Source organism: Lagenorhynchus albirostris, chromosome 12 (assembly GCF_949774975.1).
Source record: "Lagenorhynchus albirostris chromosome 12, mLagAlb1.1, whole genome shotgun sequence".
Lineage (NCBI taxonomy): Eukaryota > Metazoa > Chordata > Mammalia > Artiodactyla > Delphinidae > Lagenorhynchus > Lagenorhynchus albirostris.
Window position 1 is genome coordinate 53119636 of NC_083106.1, and position 20404 is coordinate 53140039.

Consider the following 20404-nt stretch of genomic DNA (forward strand, 5'->3'; position numbering starts at 1 on the left):
ATGATAAGAAATTCAAACATAAAATTATGCTTTTAATCCTTAGACGGGTTATAGTGAGGGGGCACGGATTTAGTTCAGTCTCCTCTTTCTGTGGAACACAAACTCCAAGCAAACAGACTATCCAAGGCCAGTACTCAAGTCTTATGATATCGAATCTAGTATTCTTTTCATAAAAATATGCAATCTTGATATGATCTAAATGCCTTACAGGCATATCTGATCCTGTTAGGTAAGGAGTATGTCCAGTAACAGCTGACTCCGTAACTGGAGTCTGGTATCCCAGTCTGCAAAAGCCAGAACCTGGGCTCTATTATTTTAGTAAACATGTGTTTAAATTTTTATAAAAGTAACATATAATCATCATAGAAAATTTCACAGAAAAAGATGCAGGAGGAGGCATAGAAGTTGGAAGATGAAGAGGGAGAGAGGAGAAATGGGAGAGAAGAAAGGAGGGAGAGAGAGAGGGAGGGGAAGAAGGAGGAAAAAAAGAAAAATCGGGCTTCCCTGGTGGCGCCGTGCTTAAGAGTCCGCCTGCCGATGCAGGGGACACGGGTTTGAGCCCCGGTCCGGGAAGATGCCACATGCCGCGGAGCGGCTGGGCCCGTGAGCCATGGCCACTGAGCCTGCGCGTCCGGAGCCTGTGCTCCCCGGCGGGAGAGGCCACAACAGTGAGAGGCCCGCATACCGCGCAAAAAAAAAAAAGAAAGAAAAATCACTTACAACTTCAGCACTCTGAAGTAAGGAATGTAAGCATTATACTGCTTAACATCACCGATGGTTTGTAATGTTCTCCACATTCTTGTAACCTGCCTTTTTCTACTTAACATCTTTTAACGGGAGGCAGTGTAGGCAGTGACAGAAGGTGGCAGAAACTGTACAGATAGTGGACGGGAGCATAAGCTGTAGAGCTAGACTGTCTGGTTCACATCCTGGCTCAGATTCTCGCTAGCTGTGTGACCCTGAGCAGGCTACTCGACCTCGCTGTTACCTCAGTTTCCCATCTACAAAATGGAGATAATAATAGTAACTACTTCTATCATGAGGATTCAATGGCTTAATATATTTAACCACTTATAACAGTGCCTGGCACAAAGTACACTCTATATCAAAGGGCAGTAAATTTTTTCAGTAAAGAACCAGATAGTAAATATTTTGGCTCTGCAGGGTCATATAGTTTCTATCACAACTCCGCAATGCTGCCTTCATGGAGACTGAATTTGAATTTCACATAATTTTCACGTCATGAAACATAATCTTCTCTTGATGATTTCAACCATTTAAAAAATGTAAAAACCGCTTTAGCTCATGAGCTGTGCAAAAATCAGTAGTAGGCTGGGCCTCTGAGCCAGAGTTTGCTGACCTCTGTTACGTATAATTAGCAGACATTATTATGTCTCTAATATCTTTCTATAAATTATTTTTAATGGCTGCTTAGAACAAGATTATTTGGATGTCCTATAATTTACTTAGTCCCCTATGATTACAAATTATTTCCAGTGTTCATTACTACAAGCCATTCTCCAATAAATATCCATGCAAAATCTTCGTGCACATTTACTATTAAACCTACACCTTAAAATGTATGTAGTGGCAGCTACCAAAATGGCTGGCAGAGCACCTAAAAAGAAACAGACTCTGAAGAAGTGGCCTTGAAAATAAATCTTGGATAGATATAGCAAATTTCAAACATGTTAGAGAAGGAGCTCTACAAGTAGAATATATATTCACACACACATTGTATAAGAGTTGATCACAACTGCTTGGTACCACTTGGTACCACTCTAAGCCTTCTAGGTATATTAAATCATTTAGTCCGCAAAACAATCCTATGAGAAACAGGTGCAATCATCATCACCATCATCACCCCCAAGGTACAAAAGAGGAAACTGAGGCACAGAAAAGCTAAGTAACTTCCCCAAGGTCACACAGCTGGCTGGTGGCAGAGGCAGGATTCAAACCTGGTCTGTGCAGCACTATGGCCCATATTCCTGAAGAAGATGCTGCACTGCTTCTGCAACAGGAGAGGCCTGGCGAGTGTGCACACCCAGGTCCTCACTTTATAAAGTACCTGTGGTCTTTGGCTCATGTTTGACACGCATGAACGACCTCACACTCTAATAACTGGCACAAATTTTATCCGTCGATGGGACAGTTCGGTGGAAACGGTGAATGCCCACCTAACCTTCCTCTTTTGTCCTCCAACTCCTTCCCCATACCAACTCTTCATTAAATTGCCCTGCATTTCTCACCCAAAAGAGTTGTGCTCTATAAACAGTAAAGCCTGACTGGGGCGTACTTTCATATCTCGTTTTTCAAGTCAGGGTCCCAAGTCTGCCAAATTCACGTGGCAACCTCCGGGTGGAGCTTCGCCTAGAGTGGAGGGCCAGGGACGGCCACGGGAACGCAAATTTCGGATAAGTACCTTCTTACTTGGAAACAAAACCGCGGCTCGTGTGGAAGGTCTCTCCCGCGTGGCCCCCGCAGCAGCAGGGCGGGCTTGCTCTGGCCCCTCGCCGGGTGCCCGAGGGCGCAGTCTCGCGTCGGTGTGGACCAAACCGCCAGGCTCTGACGCCGAGTTGCGCTCTCTCCCGGTCCTTCCGGCTTGTGCTGAGATGCGGGCGACTGTCCCAGAAAGGAGTTATGCGAGTGGGTCGTTCGACTCTGTGGGGAAATGATTCTAGTTTTCATTTCTCCTTCTGATTTCTCTCCCTCCTGGGACCCGACTGCTCGAGTTATCCCCATGAAGCTGAGCAGCCAACGCCGCTGGCCCCAAGTTGTTGCCCGTCTCCCACTCGTGCCCAAACTAGGACAGAACCGAGAAGTAGAGAGGAAACCAGGAAAGAAAGAAGCGGGTGCTTCAAACGGGACCACGCTTGTGCAGCCGCGGCGGCGGACTTGGAGCAGCGGGGCGGGGAGTCCTGGCCGAGGCCCGGGACTCCGCCCGCCGGGGGGCGCCGGGACGCTGGGCGCGTGCGCTGTGCGGCCCCAGCCCCGGCCGCAGCTGCCGTGATGCCTATTTTAGTCAAAGCCGCTGCGGACGCGGGGACCCGGCACCGGCCGAGCAGCCTCCCGACCCGCCGATCGGCCGAGGCTTTCGCGTCGGGCTCCCGTCGAGCCTTCGCGTCCGTGTCCCCTGCGCCCCGCCGCTGCCACCCCAAACTTTGGCCAGCACCGCCCGGGCTCCGCGCCAGGGACGAGCCAGGTAAGGAGCGGGAGGCGCAGCGGCCGCGGGCTCCCACAACGCGCCGGGCTATTTGCAGCCTCGAGCTCCCGCGGCTAAATCGGGAAGCGAAAGTTAGATCCCTGCTTAACTGGGAGCAACTTTGCCCTCCCGGGCGGCGGCTGCCTGTTCTCGGTTCCCCGGCCGCCGGGAACCCCGCCCTCTCCTCGCTGGCCGCGCCCTCGCGGGGTTCCCTGTCCTTGGAAGCCGCCCTTCACCCTGGGTCTGGGCGTCGCGGTCACACAGACCCTCGGATGTCAACTGCCGCCACTCGGGTCTGGCAGCGCCAGCGTCCTCGGGCGCTTGGGCCCCATCGGGTGCCGGTTCCCGCGCTCTGCTGCCCGCAAGCTCTAGGTGAGCTCGGCTTCTCCCCTCCCCGAGAGGCTCACAGGGCTCCGGGCCCGCGAACCCACTACGGCTCCTCCTCGCCCCCTGTAGGGCCTCCGGGTCCCACGCGGAGGCAACGCGCAGCCGGGCTCACCGGGTCGCGCGCTCTGGCCTGGCGCTGCGAATGCGAGGTGGGTCAGGGCGCTCACTGCACACCCGTCGTGGCCCGAGAGCCTCGGATCAAGACCAGTTGACACAGACCTTCCCTCTTTAAGGAGCGAGGTGAGCTGGGCGCCTGGGGAGAGCAGATGGCTGGGGAAACCGAGATCTACCCGCGTCCTCGTTTCGGAGGCTTTGGGAAACGTGTTGTTGGCCAGATAAGTCTCAGAAACTGCTGGCTTTGGAGCAAGAATAAGTACGAAAAGACTCTTAGCAACATAGTGCCCTTGTCATTCCGAAGATAAACGAAGGTTCAGTTAGAATCACGGAATGAATTGCGCTAGTCTATGAGCACGACTTTTGCTCACTGCTGTTATCTTCTTCATTTGCGTAGTTTGGTGAAGGATTAATGTTAGTTTCACCATTTAGCTATTTAGCCCTGCACACACCTACCTGAAAAGCAATAGATAACCAGGCCTTAACTAGAACAGGTAATTTAAGAAATCAGACTCCGAGGAAAAAGAAAATTTCTCTTGATTTAGTCAAAATTAACCTGAACGTTTACCAATTTACCAGTCTAACCTTCCTCGTTAGACTCATTCATTCTCTGTATAAGGATAGTTCAGTGCAAGCCACATAAATCTATTAAGTAGTGGTCAAAGGAAGCTGAAACCTTTGGCAAGCAAGAGGTTTCCATATTTATTGGCAAGATCCGATCCATATTGATTGACAGTAGGTTACTGGCATTTCAAAATAGACATATAAATAAGTATACCTAGATAAATAATAGACATATAAACATACAAATAAAATAAATTATGTATAATATATAATGTTAATTACTCTATATATTGAATATAGAAAATTAAATAAATATATGGACTGTACATATATTTTTAACAAGGTGTGGTGCATCAAAATATGTTGCAGGATTCTCTCACCTTTTAAAAATTCTTTTCACCATGTCCTTGGTTCTTGGGTTAGTAGATCATAGTTTTCCTATCATTTCTCTTGACCAGAAATTGGTACTTTTAGTGCCAGTTGGAGAAATTTTAAAAGCCTGAAATTGAATTACAGTGAATTAGTTGGCAGTACAGGTGTCATCAGGTGGATGTGAGGGGGAATATGTATTACTTAACTGACTATATAAATATCTATTAGAGCCACAGGCTATTAAAACTTGAAGGGGTTTCAAAGACCATCTAGTCCAGTTGTCTCAATTCCCAGGAAGAAGCCACCCCAAGGAGCAGAAGTGACTTTCCCTGGCTTATGTGGCTCCCTGGCGCTTGTAGTATAGAACCTGACTCTCCCAGCCTCAGGCAGGCTTGGCACTCCCTGATCTTTCCTACTGAGGTTTGGGGAGACAGAAAAGTAATTTCTAAAAATGTCTGTCATTTTTGTGTACCTTCCATATGGCTTTCACCTCTGGCATTCTCTACAGAGAAAAGGCCTTGGATATACTTAGGTGAATATGACTTTGTCCCTGTCTCGTAGAGAACACAGGTTAGTTAGGGGAACAAATGGGACAATGGGAATGAAAACACATTCTGAAGTGCAGTAGAAATGGCAGTTATTTTTAGCTTATGTAATACTAATGCATAAGCTGATACTGACATCATGAGTGATAGAGGACATTTAATATCATCTTCCCTCTGAAAAACTTACGAGATTAATTCTGATTTGGTTCTTGAAAGCAAACTTTGTATAAACTGAGTTATTAAAATAATGATTCCTCCCCCCATCCTAATAGGTTTGTATTTTTATTGAGCCAAACATTTGGAAGGTAGAGGACTAAGAGGTACAACCTATTATGTATGAAATAAGCTACAAGTATATATTGTACAACACAGGGAATACAGCCAATATTTTATAATAACTGTAAATGGAGTGTAACCTTTAAAAATTGTGAATCACCATATCATACACCTGTAACTTGTATAATATTGTACATCACCTGTACTTCAATAAAATAAAATTTGGAAAGTAGTTGAATTTCAATGATTTCTTTCCTTTTTGCAGCAAATCAATATCTAAGTCAACTATTTCTCATATGTATGAACTGTTCTAGAATTATGGGAAGAGATCTTTAATTGACTTGATCATTTCATTCACAGTTTGTAAATTTAGGCATGTTTAGGTTTCTATCATCTTAAGAGATGTGGAATTCTTTCACATTTATTTATTAACATCCTTTCAAAATGCCCAACCTGATACCAATTGATTCTACCACCTAAAACCTTCATTTTAGTGTGATGGATGAAAAGAAAAAAAATGGAAAAATATGGCTTATTGTGTGACCTTATTTGGAAAGAAAATCATATTTCTAAATTAAATTTAAACGTATTTTGGGTCCCCATTGGGAATTCTTTTCCCGAAACAGAACAATTCACATATTCTGTAAATCTACATAGTTTTTGCAAGGGACCAATTTGTATAATTAACAATAGAAAGAGTTTTTTAAGTACCAGAGAGGACAGGTCATATAGTAAGGAAATAGTGCCCTTTTGTGTTAAGGTTTATGTAAGCATGTGTAAAATGTATATTCTTTGAAATGTATTTGCTACAGATTCTAATATTAAATAGTCAAATGTATACTCATGACCCATCTTCCATATAAGGAACCTGGAAGTTTACTATTTTTCAACTTGTGAGATGCAACCAACTAGAATTTTTATGGGAAAGTAAATCTTTAGACAGTTAAAGGAGTAAATGTTAACACTCTCTCTGTACATATAAATGATTATAGTAATATATTTATTATGTCATATATGATACTTTAGAATGTATATATGTATGCTCTAGTGATTTAACAAGAGTATGAAATTAAAGCCTTCCAAATATCCTAAGCCTTCAAATAGTGAATAGTAAGGTGTTAATTTTTTGAAGGTATTAAAAAAATCATTTTTTCTAGTTATTTTTCCTGTGTTTGGATTCAGTGTCACTAGTGCGAGTATGATAGAAAGCTATACTAAATAACTATAATAGCTATGGTTTATGAACATTGGTGATTGTCTTTTAGACTAGTTAATTCCCTCATTTCTCTCTCCCCCTCCAAGTATGTTTAGATAAAAACATATAGATATATGGAGTGATATATATATATTTATATGTATATATAAGAGAATAGTTGTGCACTATGCTAAGTATTTTATATATTTCATTTCCTCATAAAGTCAATGAAGTATTATCATCATTTAACAGATAAGGAAATAGATACATTTAATATGTGACAGAGCTGGGATTTGAACCTAGGTCTGTCTAATTCATAACCACCAGAGAAGTCTATTTACCAACATTTAGTTCTCAGAAATAATTTTAGTATAACACCCATAGGGGTGATAAGATACAGCTGTCATTTTTTGATTGTCCTTTTGTTTATTTGTTTTTATAGGAATTTTCAAGATGAATTATACCAAGTCCAGCCCATTGGCAGAATCAACTGCAATAGGTTTTACACCTGAGTTAGAAACTATCCTACCTGTGCCTTCCAATGAGACCACTTGTGAAAACTGGAAAGAGATACATCATCTAGTTTTTCATGTAGCAAATATTTTTTTTGCAATTGGGTTGGTTATTCCAACTACTCTTCACCTTCATATGATACTTCTTAGGGGGATGTTAACTATAGGTAAGATACCTAACTGAGATTTTATGTAACTTTTCTATAACTTGCATCAGATGGACTTTGTATTGGGGGTTTCAGAGGATTTACATACTTGTTAACTGCGTAACTGGGTCAATAAACTTTCTATACCTCAGTTTCCCCACGTGTCAAATAAGGGTAAAAATACCACCTCCTGGGGTTGTAAGAATTCGGTGAGTGTGATATCTGACTTACAGTAGTGCCTGGCACATCGTAAGTACTCTATAGTTTTAACTATCATTATTTGAATAGGCATTTACTTGCTGCAGCAAGTAAAGCAACACAGGGAACAAAAACAGTTACCCAGACAAAATAGTTCAAGTAAAATTTGGGGGGTGGTGTGCTCTGTTAACCCTGATGAAGCACGTTAAGTTAATCCACATCAAAATACTAAAACAATCGACTTTACTATTTTAGCCAGTGATCCTTGACAGATTACTCTCTGTGTGATTATGTCCCTGGTGATGCATTTATTCAGGTGCATTTTTGAGCACCTGTAATATGTCAGACAGAAATTGACAAATGCAGTCCCCATCCTTGAGAAAGACACTCTTTTGGGGGCTGGAGAGAAACAGATGGGCGGTCACATAGGACAGATCAGATGCTGTGATGCAGGTGTGCAGCCAGTGCCAGGGAGAAATGGACAGCATGATGGGCTCAGCAGAAAGGCAGACCAGGGTCCACTGAAGAGACAACTTTGGAGCTGGTTTTGGGAGGATGAGAAGGATTTCTCTGAGTGTGAGTGTGTATGGTATCCAGGTAAAAGGCACAGAGGAGAGGGAGATTCAGCATGTTGAGGGAGAACGAAGAGTAGCTCATTGTGCCTGAAATATATGACAAATGACAAGGAAGGGTCAAAGAAGGTGGTAGAAGGGTAGCTAGAAGGTAGCTTGTAGGACTTCTGTGGCTGTTACCTCTGAGTCAGGTAGGGATTACAGCAGGAGGAGCAGAGTACTGAGTGAAAAAATAAAACCACACCTTGTAAAAAGCAAAAGCTAATTATGACTTTTAAGACAGAGTTTTGGAGGTGGAACAGACCAAGGGAGATCACCTAGTCCAACACTTGATAAACAAAGAAACTGAGGCCTTGGAGAAGTTAAATGACTCATCCAAAATTAAGACTAGGAAAAAGTGGTCAAACCAGGACTATAATTCAGGTCCTCCAGCTTCCCAGTCAGTCCTTCCATTATGTTACCCTGTCTCCTTTAAGTAATAAGATTTTACATGTCTTCAATATTTGCTACGCAATATTACCTAAAGAACCTTAAAATTTTTATATTTTGGGCTATTATTCAGGTGCCCCACATCATTCTGATGAAATTTTAAAATTGCAAATGAATAACTTTTTTAAATGGGAGATTTAGTTTTTATGTGCATATGTGCTGTTGATATATTTGTGTTGATAATTGATATTGATAATTTTATTTTCAATTTAAACTATATATTGATTTTCCCATCATAAAACTGATCAAAAGAAACTGCAAATTTGCACAAACCTCTTAGAAAACAGTTCTTTAGTGTCGTCAAAACCTGTAAAGTTATTCCCTTGGCTCACTGTCAGGTGATCCACCGTAACTAAGCAAGCAGTCACAAGAACAGATACATTTTTATGTATAAAGCTGTTTTTGCTACTTGTCAAAAATTACAACCAAAACATTTCACCTGTCTACCAGGAGGGAGATAGTTAAATAAATTATGGTTTAATTAATTACAGTCATTAAAAACTATGTATACGAAGAGTTTTAATGAAATGGGAAAATCACTGCAATAAGTAAAAGAATAGGTTTTAAATTGTGAATTCCTTAGGTTTGCCATCAGGTAAAAATACAAAAAGACTGTGAGGAAGTATTAAATAGCAATAGTGGTTGTCTTTAAGTAGCAGAATTATGAAGTTGTTTTTCCTCCTTTAAAAAATGGTTTTTAGGGCTTCCCTGGTGGCGCAGTGGTTGGGAGTCCGCCTGCCGATGCAGGGGACGCGGGTTCATGCCCCGGTCCGGGAAGATCCCACGTGCCGCGGAGCGGCTGGGCCCGTGAGCCATGGCCGCTGAGCCTGCGCGTCCGGAGCCTGTGCTCCGCAACGGGAGAGGCCACAACAGTGAGAGGCCCGTGTACCGCAAAAAAAAAAAAAAAAAAAAAAAAAAAAAAATGGTTTTTATACTTTACAAGTTCTCTGCAACAAAGTGTGTTTTGGTTTTGTTTGTTTTGGTAATCAAACAAAAACCAAAATGTAACTTAATGTGATATTTGTCAGGTATTTCTAAGATGTGTTTGGTTTATTTTATACATGGAGGATGACAAATGTATTAAGCTACATGCTGAAGCTACTCTAGACACCTAACATGCCCACTTCATTATTCAACAGGATGTACCCTTTACATCGTCTGGGCCACTCTCTACCGATGTGCCTTGGACATCATGATCTGGAACTCGGTGTTCCTGGGGATCAACATTTTGCATCTTTCATATCTTTTGTACAAGAAAAGACCGGTAATTACTAACAATTAATTAATAAAGAAGAGACTTTAAAGCCGTTGCTTTTCAAGTACTTTGTTCGGACCTGAGAATGAGCATCTAACATCTTTAGGCCCTTTAATATCATTTTTCTGAAGATGAGACTTTCTACGAAAGTCTTTCTAAGACTTTCACTTTCTTTCTGAAAGTGAAATATTTGAGCACCACGAAATTTGTTCTACCAACGAGTTTTTAAAACGTCTTTAATCATTAGGGCAATTTAGACATGAGAGAACATGACAGTATTCTCTCTTTTTAGTCATCTAACTTCATTATTTATTTTGCCTATTGATATTCAAATGTCACTCTGGAAAATCTTTGCCTTGTTATAAAATTAAGTGCTCAGAGACAACTTCCATGAACTTGCTAATGATTTACAAATAGCTTATGCTATTTTTTCATGCTATTTTTAAAAATGTAATAGCTGTTTTTTTTTCTTATGTCCAAAATACTCATTTAAGGAAATCACCATTCTTGGTGAGTTGTTATGAAAACACTAGTCTTTAACTTTTTCTTTTCCACTCCTTGTTGTATTTCCTTGGTCATACCAAGAACAAACAGATGTAAACAGAATAGGAAAATAGCATGGCTCCTAGAAATCACTCCACAGCTGTTTGTTGACTGTCCAAAGCACATACAAATATTCAGTAAAGTAAAAGATAACATGCTTGCTCTAGTCTTATGTTCAAGGCCAGACATGCACATAGAAAACTATTAGAAAACAAGATAATTCATAGGAAATTATAATTTTGATGATACAGGTGATATATGTAATAGGCATTCCACTAGACTGTCATCTCCTCAAACATTGTAACCCAGTCTGTTTTGCGTACTGTATTAGTCAGTTTTCACTACATTATGCTGTGTAACAAACAATCTGATAGTCTCAGTGCCTTATAACAGCAACAGGTTTTTTTCCTTACCAACCTAATATATGGACTTTGGCAGCTGTGATTCTATTCCATGTGTCTTCTTCATTTCAGGGTCTCTGCTGAAGCAGCAGGTTCTATTTGGACATGCATTCTCATGGCAGAGGGAAAAATATAAGGGAACAAAAGAAACACCCAATGTTTCTTAAAACTTCTGCTCCCATTTCACTGGCCAGAGCAAATGACATGACCAAGCCTGATGATGTGGGGGTAGGATAGGATAAGAGGATATATGATCCTCTGACGGGGGGTGGAAGCAGCAAATAGCTGGAAACAATAATATCATCTACCACAATTACTGTTGTATTCCCGGTTCCTGCCAAGCATGGTTAGCACTTAATTGATGCTCAAGAAAACATTTGATAAGTGGATGCTTTCAAAGAGAAGAATTAAGAGGGCTTCATGAAGGAATTGGGACTTGAGCTAAGACTTGCAGGATGAGCAGATTATGAATATGAGTCAGTTTTTCAGTTCGCATGTTCGCTGCTGTGCCACATTGGCTAGTGTGCATGCCGGAAGTGAGACAGATTTGTGAATTATTTTAAACACTCATTATGAGAGCTGTGGAGTGGAGAAGGTAGATGATAATAATGATAAGGATTTCAGCTTCTGAATATCAGAACTTACTAGAACCCCAAGTTCTGAACCTAAGATTCAGAAGTTGCTGATGTGATGGTAGCACCAGGTAAGTAAATCACTTAGTATCTGTGCTTTTGTTTCTTCTCTGACAATAAACCTACCCTTTTGAAAAATATAAATGCTAGTACTTCGTTCAAATGAAACAGCAGGACAAGTGAGAGCATTGCAAAGGCTGCAGTGACATCTGAGCAGCCCTGGTCATCTGCGTCGGTAAGCTTCATGGTGTGGCTACCGTGGATTTCATTGAGATGGACGATCATTTGAACCCCAGAGTTCATTCACATGCTGTACAGATTCCCCAGACTAATGCTGGGTGCAAAGGTGGGGCTTGACCCGGGCCTTGAATAGTCTGACAGCGGAGGTGATTGAGCCATTTTGCTTTCCCTCCCTGTAGCATCCAGCCTTACTGGCCAGTGGGTTCTCTATTCTACCGAGATTATGGTAGCTCAGGATGAGACTACTACCTGGAAACTTTTTTACTCTTCACTTTGCTTCAGAATAAATGAGAAGCAGCAGTTGCAGCTGTGGATGTTTGCTTTCCTATATTAACTCATTAGATAATAATTATATATAGAAAAAGTGTTTAATGTATGTATCCTCATAAATTTGTTTCCAAGTTGATTCCTAATTTACGTACTTATTTTCTTGCTGTAATATTTCAAAGTTAGTGTAATTTCCTTCTGTGAAACGAAAGTATTCTAAAAATGAAAAGGTTTTACGTTGTTTATAGGAAATGCTAAGATTGGCAAGGTGAATGTTGTGACAGCATTCGAAACCTCCACGGTTGCTTGGTAGCGCATAGAAAGGGATGTAATCAATGGTGCAGATCTTCACCATATGCTCACAGGGTTCCGTTTAACTGCAAAAGTGCCCTTTCGGCGTCTAAATTTACATCACCACTTACTCTTCTGTGTCAGATTCCATTGACCAACACTCAGAAGGGTGATGGCATCCATTGCAGATTTGTTTATTCTCAAAATCCCTATTTAGACCACAGAAGCCAATGCTTTGGTGTTGCTGTGTTAGTGTGGCGTCTGCTCACTGCTGCCTTTCAGGTAAAAATCGAAAAGGAACTCAAAAGCCTCTACCATCGATTGTTTGAACCACTCCGTGTGCCTCCAGATTTGTTCAAAAGATTAACTGGACAGTTTTGCATGATCCAGACATTGAAAAAGGGCGAGACCTATGCTGCAGAGGATATAACCTCAGTTGACGACCGTCTGAGTATTCTCCTGAAGGGAAGGTAAGTGCTCTGTGGAAATCGAAATGCTTCGTTTGCCTGGAATCCTCTTCTGGCTTCTGGGTAGGAAAAATGAATGAAAGGAAATGTCGCTGACCAATGAAGGAAGTGATCACAGAGCGGGTTGCTGGTGAATTTTCATCAGACAACTGCATTTTAGAATATTACAGAGCAACATGGTAAAATTATGTAGAATTTATTGCTGTGAATCTTGTTGATGTCAGGGTTTTCATTTGTGAAGTTTTCAACTTTTTTGGAAGTTTTATTTAAATTTAATGAGACAGAATTGTAATAGGTTTAAATTGGGCGTTAAAATTTAAGGAGCTTATGCGTGTCTCAGCGGTGACTTGCTTAATTTTTTGAACATCACAGAAATACAGCTTCTAGGAATATCAGTCTCCTTGGGAGACAGCCAGTGTCTGTTCCCTCTCAAAAGTGTCCCAGTTTGAGTAATTAATTATATGGTCACTCCAGCTATAACAGCAATGATAACCATTGGAAGGCACATGTCTTCTTCAATACGGACACTTCTCTTCCCTTGTTGGTGAAATTTATTTTGAAATTAATACTTGTGCCTCAGGAAGGGCTTTTTAATTATGTCAGTCACCTGGAGGGGGGTCTTTAAAATTTTACAAAATACAAACCCATAAGATTATGGAGATTTTAAGGCTTGTCACATTATGTGTGGATTATTATGCATTTACTAACACTAATTTCTGTTATCAGAATGAAGGTCTCCTATCGAGGACACTTTCTGCATAATATTTACCCCTGTGCCTTTATAGATTCTCCTGAATTTAGATCAACCCAGATGCACAAAGGTGAAAAATTCCAGGTATGTTTTGGCATGATTTTTAAGAAGATTGAAACTAGTTCATGTCTCATTCAAAATCCAAAGGATATGGATGTGGGAAAGTGGCCATGATTTACTGAAAGAAGAGATTACCATACGGAACATACAGTATGACCCCATTTTTGTAAACCTTAAAGTAGTGTGTATGTGTACACAGGAAGAGGTCTAGAAAGATCTATCCTGATTTAGCCATTGTGTTAACACTTATTTCTGGGTTGTGAGTTTGATTGCTTTTTTGTGTTCTTCCTTTTTGCTTATTTGAATTTTTATGATTTCTCCATAGAGAACATCTAATGCTCTTGTTATGAGAAAAAAGGAAAATGTCAATTATAGATAATCAGTGTTCTTAAAACATGTAATTGGTTACTTTTATTGGGGAAAAACAGAAAACTGACTTTGCCCTAGAGAACCTACTTTGTTAATCCTTATGAAAAAAAACTGTAACCACTTTACTCTTTTAAATTTAATGAATATGTTTAAGGGCAAAGAACGAAGTTCTTCACAATTACAATAATTTGAACATGACTACTTAGCCTGATTCTTTTTTGTATCTTAAAAAAAGTGCTCCATTATGTGACACTTTGTTCTGATTCTTTCTGCGAGTGTCCAGCTCTCCTTTTTTATTCCCCTCATTATTGTTAGGAGAGTAACCAAGAAAATGGGTGAGAGTTTCCCTTAGTCTCAGTCTCTAGATAAACAGAAGTAAGGAAATATCCTGAGAACAGGTTTTCTTATGAGCCGGAGGGTAAATGTATTTAGGTAGGAAATGGAATAGAAGGGGATGCTATCACCTGAGGGAGGAAAAAATCAGTGTTTCTTGATGACAGAATCTTATCTTTGAGTCTTTTTCTGAAATGCCACACAATTTGGGATGCCACATGGAGATAAAAGGGCACATCCACAGACACTACTTAAGTTTATTTACAATGGTGTCAGGCCTGCCCTGCTCCTACCCTGCCTGAGTAACTGGCCTGAGTAACCACATACCTGGTTAAAGTTATGTGCATTTACTAGAAGGTCTCATATAAATTTGCCACCTGGCTGCAGTGCTGGCTGCAAGCTCACTGAGCTTAAGACAGAGGAGTACGCAGCTGCTGTGCCCTGTCTCCCCTCATTTACACTTTCCCTTGCGTTTTCAAGGGTCAGCTCTGCACTGAGGTTTATTCTTTAATCACCACCATCTACAAACTGGCACAGGGCCACTTCTTTTCTCTCTCCCTCTTTCCTCTGACCACCTTACAAGTTCTTCTTCCAAAGCCCAACATTTATCTGCTGCACCCATTTCTCTCTTTACAGTAGCAAGTGGTTTTACACAATAGCTCAGTTTCATATAATCCTGAAGAGACTGGCATTTGGGGAAAAGGTGGGAACTGAACCTCCTCTGTTTCCAGAAGCACATAGCCCCTGGGATATAACATGTACTGTCTTTTCCACCGGACTTCAAATTATGTTATAGTTATAATTAAATTAACAAGAAGAAAGGCATTTCTGCCACTGGTCACAGTTCTTTTTCTTCTTGGGGACTAGGGATTGGGATTCGGTAGTTGAGAAATGTTCCTCGTGTTTCTAAAAACATGACCAAACTCGAGGTACCTTAGCTGAGTGAAGGCTGTTTATTCAGTCTTTCCGAAGACTAGTCAGCTTTTCTCGGCGTAGAGTCTGGTGTGGCATTTCCTGATGGGTCAATGGGTAAAACCTACCCTGGCATCATCGAGACTGTCTCCTGTACAGCTGGAGCAGATTCCCATCAGAGTAAGCCCTCGGGAAAGATTCTGTTTTGATTATTTACCAAATGTTCCTACTGGCAGATACTCAACGGTAAAAATAGCTGTTGCACATCTGTGTAGGAGTATATTGCCTCTTCCTGAAGCGAGTTCGCAGTGGAAACTGGCAGGTGCTCCCAGGACCAAGTTTTCGCTATCCGTGCCAGTGGCATTTACACCTGAGAGTCAGTGGCCAGACGTCTCTGTCCACATGCCTTTTTACCTGCTAATCTCATTTTTCTCTAACTCTGAACAGTTACAAGTGTTCTGGCAAGGAGCTGCTTCCTTTGCATTTTTCTTTCTTTAAATTCATTCTTTGGTAGGGGTGCTACTGAATTCTACCGTAGGGTGAAAGGAGGAAAGGAAGCAAGTGGACTCGATGACTGTCCCTTGAGATTACACAGTGAATGTTGTTCAGGAATGTGCGGTAATTACGATGACCGGCAGAGTGACAGAGCTGAGACAACGACTCTAAACTTCCAGCTGCCCCCAGGTGCTGTGTTAGTACTTACAGACTCAAGCTGCTGCTTAGAACTGTTGGAGAATCTTGAGTATCATTATCACAAAAGGTAGTTTTTTGTGTTTGGTTTCTTCTTTGTACAGTTTCATATCCAGCGAGCTTTGCCATTTCCATTTTTCTTTTGGATTTTACCTCCCGCTGTTGCCTTCCCATAGTCAATAGCACATCCTGTGCTGTGAAGCTTGAAAATCAAACCTTTATTGACTTTAAAGGAAGAAGAATGTCTTGGAGGCAGATGTCCAAGCTCTGGTGAAATAAATGAACACTGAGTTATAACTGGCTTTTAAATAAAACCTTATCTTAGTGTTAAGTAAGTCTTTGGGTTAAGTTGCAAAGCAATTTAATCTGCCAGTCTTGACTCTGCTGTGTTTTAGTGCAGATGAAAACTCAGTAAGAATTAGCTGAATAGACCACCTCCAGGACATTTTTATGTTCCTGGTGTGTGAAACTTTGTGCAGTACACAAATAAAATAATAAATTCTCCCCTGAGGACAGTCAGTCAGTCACAGTGTCAGACTGCCATTCCCATTCCAGGACATTCAGCAATTCCCTCCGACGCTCTTTTTCTTGATAAGGTCTTTTCATTATGTAAGGGCGTAGGATTGGCTTGGGACTAATCCAGCGCCTTGAGGTAATCACAGCAAACCCGGTTACAAACGCTTAGTCTAATTCCCTACCTGAGAGAAATTCTTTTGTGTCTTCCATTACCATGTTTGCTTTTATTTCTTCTGTGAAATTCTTCACAAGAACTCAAGCATGGCACTGCTGAGGTACCCTAATAACCTAAGAAGCAAATGTATTTCATGGAAGCTTTAAAAATTCCTAGATTGCATCATAAAAATTCTTCATTAAAGATATGTTTCACTTGACTGTTGTAACAGGAAATCATTAAGTAAGTCTATTTGACAGTAATGAAGCATTAGCTATCCACTGAAATGACCTCAGTCGATATGCTAACTACCTGCTTCCAGCTAAATGCCTGCTCTTAGGGACTTGTAAGACTCATACATACTGTAGGTATAGCTTACTATTTGAATATTGTTACTACATTTAAATTGAATAATAATTTTAACAGGTTTAAAATCGTTTTCCACCATCAATAAGAAATGGTTGCCTAGTCACATGTAAATCAATGAAGTCAGAACACACCCTCTGACCATACACAAAAATAAACTCAAAATGGCTTAAAGACTTAAACATGAGACATGCCACCATAAGACTCTTAGAAGAAATCATAGGCAAAACATTCTCTGACATAAATTGTGTCAATGTTTTCTTAGGTCAGTCTCCCAAGGCAATAGAAATAAAAATAAAAATCAACAAATGGCACCTAATCAAACTTACAAGCTTTGGCACAGCAAAGGAAACCATAAACAGACTGAAAAGACAACCTACGGAATGGGAGAAAATATTTGCAAACGATGCGACCGACAAGGGCTTAATTTCCAAAATATACAAACAGCTCATACAACTCAACAACAACAAAAAACCCAATCGAAAAATGGGCAGAAGACCTAAATAGACATTTCTCCAAAGAAGAAATACAGATGGCCAATAGGCACATGAAGAGATGTTCAACATCGTTAATTATTAGGGAAATGCAAATCAAAACTATAATGAGGTACCACCTTACACCGGTCAGAATGGCCACCATTAAAAAGTCTATAAATAACAAATGCTGGAGAGGGTGTGGAGAAAAGGGAACCCTCCTACACTGTTGGTGGGAATGTAAGTTGGTGCAGCCACTGTGGGAAACAGTATGGAGGTTCCTTAGAAAACTAAAAATAGAATTACCATATGATCCAGCAGTCCCATTCCTGGGCATATATCCAGACAAAACTATAATTCCAAAAGATACATGCACCCCAATGTTCATTGCAGCACTATTCACAATAGCCAAGACATGGAAACAACCTAAATGTCCATCAACAGATGAATGGATAAAGAAGATGTGGTACATATATACAATGGAATACTACTCAGTCATAAAAAATAATGAAATAATGCCATTTCCAGCAACATGAATGAAACTAGAGATTATCACACTAAGTGAAGGAAGTCAGAAAGAGAAAGACAAATACCATATATCACTTATATGCAGAATCTAAAATATGACACAAATGAACCTATCTATGAAACAGAAACAGACTCACAGACATAGAAAACAGACTTGTGGTTGCCAAGCAGGAGGGGGTTGGGGGAGGGATGGACTGGGAGGCTGGGGTGAGTAGATGTAAGCTATTATATATAGAATGGATAAGCAGCAAGGTTCTACTGTAGAGCACAGAGAACTATATTCAGTATCCTATGATAAACAATAAAGGAAAAGAATATTAAAAAGAATATATATGTATAACTGAATCACTTTGCTGTACAGCAGAAGTTAACATTGTAAATCAACTATACTTCAATAAAATAAGTGGCTTCCTACTGTATATAAAGTAGATAAACAACAAGGACCTACTATATAGCACAAGGAACTGTATTCAATATGTTGTAATAACCTATTACGGAAAAGAATCTGAAAAAGGAGATATATATATATGTATAAATGAATCCCTTTGCTGTATACCTGAAACACTGTAAATCAACTATACTTCAATTATTTTTTTTTCTTTTTTTGCGGTACACGGGCCTCTCACTGTTGTGGCCTCTCCCGTTGTGGAGCACAGGCTCTGGACACGGCTCAGCGGCCATGGCTCATGGGCCCAGCCTCTCCGTGGCATGTGGGATCTTCCCGGACCGGGGCTCAAACCCGTGTCCCCTGCATCGGCAACCACTGCGCCACCAGGGAAGCCCTACTATACTATAGTAGGGTATATACTATACTATATACTATACTATACTATAAGCCCTACTATACTTCAATTTTTAAAAGACATTTAAAAAAATATAGGAAAGGTGGCTAAGCAAATTATAGCATCATTTTGAAAGTATTATTGCCTCAGGGCAACTTGAGGTTATTAAAATGGTTGAAAAAAAAGTTAAATGCATATACATCACCAAGGTGCAACGACGACTTCTTTTCTTGGATGATTTCCAACTCCTCTTTTAACTTCTTCCCCCACTGTTCATGAACTGTATCTTCCAAAGGTATGGATGACATCTGCGCAAAATGAAGGGACCTCAACATTCCTAACCCTTTCTTCAACGCTTGGGTGCCGGACTGGGCCACTGTGTGTGCCCGGTGCTCACTTTCTCTAATTACTCCTCTAGAATGTTACTCAGTTGCCTTCTGTTTGCGTGCCCATCTCCTACTATCTCTGGGAACTCCTCAGGACTGGCTTATATGGCTCTTGACCTTATACTTGACCTTATACATCTTTAAATCTTTTTTTTCCCCTTGGTCACATGTCTTTACTTATTATCAGCTTCTCCACTAGAACGTAGGCTTCAGGACATCGTGCTCAGCTGTTCTTTGTATGCAGGATTCTTGATGGTGAGTCAGCCTTGTGGTCACTTCACCAAATGCCTTTCTCTGTGACTGTCTTGATGAATCTAGGACACATTGGGTAGGGTTTGGCCTGGTGGAAAAATATGCCTGAGCTGGAAGTCAGCAGTGCTCACTCCACCATTCATTAACATGTGTACCTGCCTAAGTTCTGTGGTGCTTCTCATTTGTTTTTTTATAAATTTATTTATTTACTTCTTTATGGCCGCGTTGGGTCTTTGTTGCTACACGCGGGCTTTCTCTGGTTCCGGCGAGCATGGGCTACTCTTTGTTGCAGTGCGCGGGCTTCTCATTGCGGTGGCTTCCTTCTCTTGTTGCGGAGCACAGGCTCTAGGCGCCCGGACTTCAGTAGTTGTGGCCCGCAGGCTTGGTAGTTGCAGGCTACCTACAACTTGGTAGTTGTAGGCTCTAGAGCGCAGGCTCAGTAGTTGTGGCGCACGGGCTTAGTTGCTCCGCGGCATGTGAGATCTTCCCAGACCAGAGATCGAACCCGTGTCCCCTGCATCAGCAGGCAGATTCTTAGCCTCTGCCCCAGCAAGGAAGCCCCCTGGTGCTTCTCATTTGGCATCTGGAAAATGAGGAAGAATCTTATCCGTCTTACCTCAAAGGCAATTTTAAGGACCTGCTTACATGATAGATGTAAAAGCACTTTAAATGTTAAAGTACAATACATACTTAAAGTGAGTGGCATTATGTGTACCTGTCATTTCCTACTCATTCTCTACCATTTTCCCCTGTTCTGTATTTGTCAAAACACTTACTGCCACCTGAGATTGTCACATTTCTTTATTCATCATCGGCTTCCTCCACTGGAATGTAAGCATCACAGGGCAAGGATCTTGGCTTTTTTGTTCACAATGGTAACCTCGGTGCCTTGAACCGTGTCTGGCATAAAGTACGAGCCTAACAATGTACGTTGAAAGAATAAATGAAATTTAGTGTTTTACGGAGCCATAGAGCTGCTGATGCATTTCTTAAATCCCAATGTGTTTGGTTTGGGGGATTTATTGTTTAATGTATTTAATATTATTTAATAGAATAAATAAGTGCAGCTTTATTTTTCTAGGAACACTGACCCACGTTTTGTAGCCAAACCCTCTAATTTACTAAAGGTCAGATTTCAACCACTGACATAAGGAGAGAAGCTGG

General features: G+C 41.0%; 1 protein-coding gene across 3 annotated transcripts in view; it reads left to right on the top strand.

The window, feature by feature from the left end:
* Positions 1 to 3009: 3009 nt before the first annotated feature.
* The window catches only part of BVES (blood vessel epicardial substance), a 41380-nt gene continuing 23985 nt past the window's right edge, over positions 3010 to 20404 (top strand). Inside the window, exons 1-6 of one of the 3 annotated variants that reach the window (XM_060167826.1) lie at positions 3010 to 3202; positions 7098 to 7334; positions 9712 to 9836; positions 12484 to 12671; positions 13395 to 13503; positions 17085 to 17973. In XM_060167826.1, the coding sequence (XP_060023809.1) occupies positions 3010 to 3202; positions 7098 to 7334; positions 9712 to 9836; positions 12484 to 12671; positions 13395 to 13503; positions 17085 to 17105 (873 nt within the window). In that variant the 3' untranslated portion in view covers positions 17106 to 17973. Of the gene's footprint in view, positions 3203 to 3658; positions 3830 to 7097; positions 7335 to 9711; positions 9837 to 12483; positions 12672 to 13394; positions 13504 to 17084; positions 17974 to 20404 lie in introns of those variants that run through there. The other 2 variants (XM_060167825.1, XM_060167824.1) reach the window with 2 other exon arrangements.